At 38.2% G+C, this 8,129-nt stretch overlaps 1 protein-coding gene across 1 annotated transcript; it reads right to left on the bottom strand.

The window, feature by feature from the left end:
- Window positions 1–1,051: 1,051 nt before the first annotated feature.
- LOC126417054 (radial spoke head protein 9 homolog) lies at window positions 1,052–2,924 on the bottom strand. Its single transcript, XM_050084946.1, has 3 exons — window positions 2,919–2,924; window positions 2,401–2,695; window positions 1,052–1,302 (listed from the first exon to the last, which is right to left on the bottom strand). The coding sequence occupies exons 1-3, from the start codon at window positions 2,922–2,924 to the stop codon at window positions 1,274–1,276; spliced, it is 330 nt and encodes a 109-aa protein (XP_049940903.1). The 3' UTR covers window positions 1,052–1,273.
- Window positions 2,925–8,129: the final 5,205 nt, after the last annotated feature.

Here is an 8,129-nt window from a genome sequence, read left to right as displayed (position 1 = left end):
ACTGCAGCTTAATTATATTGTTTCTCAAGAAGAGATTGACATCAAGATCATTCAATAGAACTATATCTGAAAATCTGCTCACAAAGTTCTTCCAACATTGAATGCCATTTACACCTCACGACTTTACAAGTGTTGTTGAACCCTTTCGGATCACTAGATCCTTGTCCTCTGGTATAATGTTCTGTATGGTTTTTTTACAGTGACAGCCCTAACAATAATACAGATTTTTCATTCTCACTGGGAAAGAAAACATCTTCAAACATATTTTCACTTGGTCAGATATTTATTTACCAGATTTTGATGCTGTCTCAAGAAAATTTGGGGCTTCAAAGAGAGGTTATCAAATTCTTGGTCTAAATCACAGTTAGTTCCTTTTACAGTTAAGATAAGGCATGTTGTCAGTGTGAAAAAACCATTTTGACCACCATACCCAAGGACAAGAAAACTGTTCACCTGATGATCCCAAAAGCCTCGACAACACAGGTAAAGATGTGGTACATATATGGCTTTTGATGTAGGAAGAACCTTTTGAGTGAGAAGATTTTCAGGTCTAGTTCTGTTGAGTGAATTTGATGCTAATCGAGATTTAAGAAACAATGTAATTAAGCTGCAGTCGCTACTACATTATCAATTCTTTTTATCATGGCTTAACAATGTACTGAAATATGCCTAATTCAAATCAGGATATTTGGAGGATCATCTGTTCTAACACTTTAGATGACCCGAAGTGATGTGAAGTTGAATTGCAAAATACACACCTCTCTCCCATAGGTTGACTTACTTGGTATGTACAGCCAATCTTCTTCTCTTGATTTCCGGCTACGTCGATCACCAAAAACTTATTCTCCGAAGAATACTGCTGGTTAACAGGAATTTATAAGACTCACTCACTACTTTTGAAATAATTTAGTACTCAAAGAATACTTTTAATTCAGTCATCATATACTTCAACTTCCTCAGAGAACAAATTCAATATTTCTCACATCAATATTCGAATGTTTACAAGTCAACCGACTCATCTCGCATTAGACTCGATAAAATACATCTGCAATAAAGTTGGTGTAACAACCACATAATTTATGAATCCATCTTGCCTCTAGTGAGCCCAATATGTGAAGTACTTAAAAGTCTATAATCAATTGTTCATTTTTCTTTAACAATAATCACAGTCACTAAAACAGCAAAGAATACTACATAATTACTTCTTGTTGTTTCACCTCGGCTTCTGTGGCGCTAGGGGCAAATACTTGCCGGCGTCGTTCGACCACCACGCTTACAGTCTTCTCATGACAAACTTCCAACCTGCACACAGAAACAGGTGGTGCAGTAGATATGATTCCACTCTCCCACTTATATTTAAAATGTCATGTGTTCAAGATGGTAGAAGGACAAGTGGTTCTAGAATTTATGCGGAAATTCTTGAAGTGCTACACTGTGACAATTTGAAATCCTGCTGATTTTGTTTTGTGTTCTCTGTCATCTATATTATGTGAGGAAAATCCATTCATTTTATGTGAATGGTGTAAGAAATTGTTATGTTTTAAACATCTATTTACAGATTATCATTGCTGTAATGATTTTATATCATAATAATAAGTTACTTATTATTTTCAATTAACAAAATACATATATGTCAAATTGAAAAAAAGTAAAACATAAAATAACAATTTAAAACATACAACAAATATAAGTAAAATAAATAACTAGACTAATAACGAATGTTTAGATATTTTACTTAAGTATATTGAAAATACTCTGACAGCACTATGTGTGCAGCTTATTTTCCAAAAATGGTATGCCAGAAAGCAGCTTTATTACACATGTATGTATATAGCTTGACAGCTTCTTTAATTTATACTGTAACAAAAGTTTTAAGTTATCAAAATTAATTAATGGTGGTGGGGTACTCTGCAAAATTTCAAATTATTACAAAATTTGATTACACAGTTTTTAAGAATATTACTTGCATATCAATTTTTATATGAGTAACATTTTTTATATATCATCGTTTCAAAGATATTCCCTCCAAACCTAATAGGCCTGTTACCTTTTGGGGTGTGTTTTACCCCTTAAAAGTGAAATTGGCACAAAAAAATACATAGTTCATTATTTTGCCCCCCCCCCCACCCCCACCCCCTCTACACACCCGCCAAGTTTCATCAGAATTGTTTATTGACACATGGGAATTATAGCTGTCAGACATGAAAAACAAGCTGCATATTTCCTTTAAATTCATATGAATATTTGTTTCCTTGTTGCATAAATCTAATTAATTTTTTTATAGTGATTATTATTTTTAGTGTTACCAACTTCAAAGATGCTAAATCAAGATATTTTGACTTTCATTGTTTTCCATAAATATAGCAAATTAGAAATAATATAATGACAAAAAATTCATACCTGGTGGAAAGTCAGTGTCAACTGAATCAAGGCAATCAATGGCTGGATTAGGTGACGCAGCAGTAAGTAGGCACGTATTCCAGGGTTTGCGCGGAGGTCTCAGGTGCAAATAATGTGACAGACTGACTGCCTTGCTGTGTCCCAGACCAATGAAACATGGATTCCATGAGAGACAACCATCATCAGAGTTAACTACAAATACACCTCTAGGCACTACTGCTGCAGCTTCTGTTACTGCCCAAACCGTTGCTGACAGACGATCTTCTTCCTTCAGTGGAACCATGAGTCCTTCATTCTATTAACAGTTTAGTACAACAAATAAGAACAATCTGTTTCGTGTATGACTAATTTTTTGTATAGGTTGCTACATATTCAGATTTTTTATATGCTGCTATTGTTGTTTTAGGTAACTAACTGGAAGATTTTAAAACATTTCCAACTAAAAAAAGTTTACACAGAAGAATATTGTGAGTTATTGCATTGTTAAATGACATAGCATGTAAAAAGTAAATAAATACTTCCATTATAATCATTTAAAATTCCAAAGATTAATGGATGTCCTATTCTATGCAGCTCAGCTGAAATGTGTATCAACAACAAAGAATGAGGCAGCATAAGATATCTGACACAAATCTTAAGACAAAACACAAACAACAGGAACTTTCTGCATTTCACTGTAACTCATTTTACACTGGTTGTGATCCACTGTGTTGCCAAACTGAAATATTAATAGGCAAAGTAACAAAAAGTTTTTTTTTTAGTTTCAGTCTATTTACTTACAGGCTGATTACTCAATGTTTCCCAGTTATTGTGTATACCAGACTTATGTATTCCAAATTTGTTTGAAATTTCTCAAAGAGTTGTAGTATTAGACTTCACATTTCATCCTTTTCTATTGCCATCCCCACCAATAAGGATGGAGGAAAAGGACACCAATCAGCTTAGAGAACCCCAGAGCTATGGTTTTTACACCAGTACTGATCATTTTTAAATGTTTTAAAAATAACTCCATTCCACTTACATCCCACCCCTAAACACACTAGAAATTTCTTACTGCTATAATGTTTTAGATCACATATTAGAGACTTCACTACTGAATCAGGTTGTGTATCAGATACTTTAACACTTTTGTGCTATGTATTTAGTTCTTTACTAACTAAAAGTTTGTGAGCTCAGTTGTTGGCATATATTGCCCTTAGATGAAGGAATAAATATCAGGATACTATCTTCAACATTTATACTCAGGTAATTTTATAATATTCAATTTATATTCTCACAAGTTAATAAAGGAAAGAAAAGTTTCTGATTATCTGCAATCACGATTATGCTTGCGACATTTAAAAATCTAAAAATAATAGCTTCAGAAGCAATGACAACAGTTTGTGTAAGAAAATGAAAATCCATCTAAACTATCACAGAACACAAATTGATACATAATCTAATAAAACACTTACCTACAAGATTTACATACTTACTCAAATAAAAGTTATTACCTTTCAAAAATGTATAGCTCTTAGAAAACTTAGAGGAAGGCATATTCACAATGAATTTTAAATTATATCAAACTTGTGTTACGCTATAATCCAAGCATTTAAATGCATAAATTACATCTCAAATAGAAATTCTACAGCATTACCTGTTTCACACAAATACTGATACTGTCCTCATAATCAGATTCTTGTAATACTAAAACAATGCATAAAATTTGGAAAAGTGCCTTTAGAGAATAATAAAAATTAAATTGTAATGTTGTTTCAAGAATAGTAAAACAACTTGTCAGTTTGAAGTTCTTTGTACTGTAAGAGCAGGAATGTTAAATTATATTTTTTATAGTTTCTACTCGTTGCAAAAAAGGAGAAATATTATATAAAAATTACCAGTATCTGTATTGTATTTAATGTAAATCTGAATATGCATTAGTAACCTGCATAAATAAATTAAAATGTAATAAGTGTATTGACCTTGCAGTGTGTGTACCATGTTTATAACTGAAAGTCAGAGGGTCAGAAGCTTGGTAGATGGTTTAGGAGGAGAAGCTATGTGTATGTCATGTATGGTATTGTGCTTATGGTGTAATGTTCATAACATCAAGTTATCTGTGCAACAAGAAGCTTAAAAAAACCATGATGGTTAAAAGTGACTGCCAGCTTTATTTCTAGAAACCAATTCCATTTTTAAAGAAGATGCAACACTGAAATTTTGAGCCTCTAAATGATAACTACACAGTTTTGACATGTACAAGAACTTCAAAAACAAAGATAAGCAGCAAGTTCTTACTTAGTTCATTGTCTAATACATGAAACGGTAAGGCTGAATTCATGTCAAGTGTGATAGATGCTAATTGTAGCTAGGAAATCAAGTGGAGGTCACAATCTGTCAATATTCCTTTCCAGAGAGTATATCGTACATATTCCAAATTCATTCGTAACTGCATGAGGCATTCCAGAACTGTGGTTATGTGGCACCATTTCTTTCTCCTCACTACCACAAAAGAGGGATGCTGATGATATCTTTGCCCCATAGAATTTTCTCTTAGGAAGTAATCCATATGCATTCACCAGTGCTCCCTGCCGCCGTTGGATTAGCAGCTGCAGCAGCAAGTCGTATACTCCTAGCTCACTCATTTGTTACATAGTTTAATTCTTAATTTCTTTGCATATTTTTGGTTCTTGCATTGTTTAATTCATAAATTTCGGGCGTATTATAGTATTTGAGAGTTGTAGCATCGCGTTTTAGTACCTGAATAGTGTAAATTCGCGTAGTCGTTTGTCTACTGTTTTGTTTTGAATGGCCAGTGTCGGTTGGTCGCAGTCAGTGTGCTCCCTGCCGCCATTGGATTAGCAGCTGCAGCAGCAAGTCGTATACTCCTAGCTCACTCATTTGTTACATAGTTTAATTCTTAATTTCTTTGCATGTTTTTGGTTCTTGCATTGTTTAATTCATAAATTTTGGGCGTATTATAGTATTTGAGAGTTGTAGCATCGCGTTTTAGTACCTGAATAGTGTAAATTCGCGTAGTCGTTTGTCTACTGTTTTGTTTTGAACGGCCAGTGTCGGTTGGTCAGTCAGTGTGCTCCCTGCCGCCGTTGGATTAGCAGCTGCAGCAGCAAGTCGTATACTCCTAGCTCACTCATTTGTTACATAGTTTAATTCTTAATTTCTTTGCGTGTTTTTGGTTCTTGCATTGTTTAATTCATAAATTTTGGGCGTATTATAGTATTTGAGAGTTGTAGCATCGTGTTTTAGTACCTGAATAGTGTAATTTCGCTTAGTCTCCTTCCGCCGCCGAGCAGTGTCAGCAGTGCGCAAGTAGCAGCATTACTGCATTTACTAGGCAATCTTGTATTTTAATTATCGTTTAAATTTTGTCGATTTGTTTGCGCTCCCTGTAGATTAGTTCAGACGTTCTTTGCAAAACAGTTTTTAGCATGGATAGGGACTGCAACTGCTGTGTTCGGATGCAGGCTGAGTTTGCATCCCTTCGCTCCCAGCTTCAGGCAGTGTTGGCTTCGGTCACACAGCTTGAGGCTGTTGCCAATGGGCATCACTGTGGGGGTCCGGATGGGGGTTTGTCGGGGACGGCCAGCTCGTCCCACGCATCCCCTGATCGGACTACGACTGTGGTTGCCCGGGATACTGCCCGCATTGAGGCTGATCCCTCACCTGTGGTAGAGTGGGAGGTCGTTTCAAGGTGTGGCAGGGGGCGAAAGACATTCCGGAGGGCTGAACAGAAAGCCTCTCCAATTTGTCTGACGAACCGGTTTCAGGCTCTGTCTCAGGCTGATACTGATCTTCGGCCTGACATGGCTGCTTGTCCTGTTCCAGAGGTTGCCCCTCAGTCTGCAAGATCCGGGCAGTCACAGAGGGTGGGCTTACTGGTAGTTGGGAGCTCCAACGTCAGGCGTGTAATGGGGCCCCTTAGGGAAATGGCAGCAAGAGAGGGGAAGAAAACCAATGTGCACTCCGTGTGCATACCGGGGGGAGTCATTCCAGATGTGGAAAGGGTCCTTCCGGATGCCATGAAGGGTACAGGGTGCACCCATCTGCAGGTGGTCGCTCATGTCGGCACCAATGATGTGTGTCGCTATGGATCGGAGGAAATCCTCTCTGGCTTCCGGCAGCTATCTGATTTGGTGAAGACTGCCAGTCTCGCTAGCGGGGTGAAAGCAGAGCTCACCATCTGCAGCATCGTCGACAGGACTGACTGCGGACCTTTGGTACAGAGCCGAGTGGAGGGTCTGAATCAGAGGCTGAGACGGTTCTGCGACCGTGTGGGCTGCAGATTCCTCGACTTGCGCCATAGGGTGGTGGGGTTTCGGGTTCCGCTGGATAGGTCAGGAGTCCACTACACGCAACAAGCGGCTACACGGGTAGCAGGGGTTGTGTGGCGTGGGCTGGGCGGTTTTTTAGGTTAGATGGCCTTGGGCAAGTACAGAAAGGGCAACAGCCTCAACGGGTGCGGGGCAAAGTCAGGACATGCAGGGACCAAGCAGCAATCGGTATTGTAATTGTCAACTGTTGAAGCTGCGTTGGTAAAGTACCGGAACTTCAAGCGCTGATAGAAAGCACCGAAGCTGAAATCGTTATAGGTACAGAAAGCTGGCTTAAGCCAGAGATAAATTCTGCCGAAATTTTTACAAAGGTACAGACGGTGTTTAGAAAGGATAGATTGCATGCAACCGGTGGTGGAGTGTTCGTCGCTGTTAGTAGTAGTTTATCCTGTAGTGAAGTAGAAGTGGATAGTTCCTGTGAATTATTATGGGTGGAGGTTACACTAAACAACCGAACTAGGTTAATAATTGGCTCCTTTTACCGACCTCCCGACTCAGCAGCATTAGTGGCAGAACAACTGAGAGAAAATTTGGAATACATTTCACATAAATTTTCTCAGCATGTTATAGTCTTATGTGGAGATTTCAATTTACCAGATATAGACTGGGACACTCAGATGTTTAGGACGGGTGGTAGGGACAGAGAATCGAGTGACATTATACTGAGTGCACTATCCGAAAATTACCTCGAGCAATTAAACAGAGAACCGACTCGTGGAGATAACATCTTGGACCTACTGATAACAAACAGACCCGAACTTTTCGACTCTGTATGTACAGAACAGGGAATCAGTGATCATAAGGCCGTTGCAGCATCCCTGAATATGGAAGTTAATAGGAATATTAAAAAATGGAGGAAGGTTTATCTGTTTAGCAAGAGTAATAGAAGGCAGATTTCAGACTACCTAACAGATCAAAACGAAAATTTCTGTTCCAACACTGACAATGTTGAGTGTTTATGGAAAAAGTTCAAGGCAATCGTAAAATGCGTTTTAGACAGGTACGTGCCGAGTAAAACTGTGAGGGACGGGAAAAACCCACCGTGGTACAACAACAAAGTTAGGAAACTACTGCGAAAGCAAAGAGAGCTCCACTCCAAGTTTAAACGCAGCCAAAACCTCTCAGACAAACAGAAGCTAAACGATGTCAAAGTTAGCGTAAGGAGGGCTATGCGTGAAGCGTTCATTGAATTCGAAAGTAAAATTCTATGTACCGACTTGACAGAAAATCCTAGGAAGTTCTGGTCTTACGTTAAATCAGTAAGTGGCTCGAAACAGCATATCCAGACACTACGGGATGATGATGGCATTGAAACAGAGGATGACACGCATAAAGCTGAAATACTAAACACCTTTTTCCAAAGCTGTTTCACAGAGGAAGACCGCACTACAGTTCCTT

The sequence above is a fragment of the Schistocerca serialis genome, chromosome 8 (assembly GCF_023864345.2).
Source record: "Schistocerca serialis cubense isolate TAMUIC-IGC-003099 chromosome 8, iqSchSeri2.2, whole genome shotgun sequence".
Classification (NCBI taxonomy): Eukaryota; Metazoa; Arthropoda; class Insecta; order Orthoptera; family Acrididae; genus Schistocerca; species Schistocerca serialis.
The sequence above is the reverse complement of the archived record's forward strand: the minus strand, read 5'-3'. Positions and strand labels throughout refer to the sequence as shown.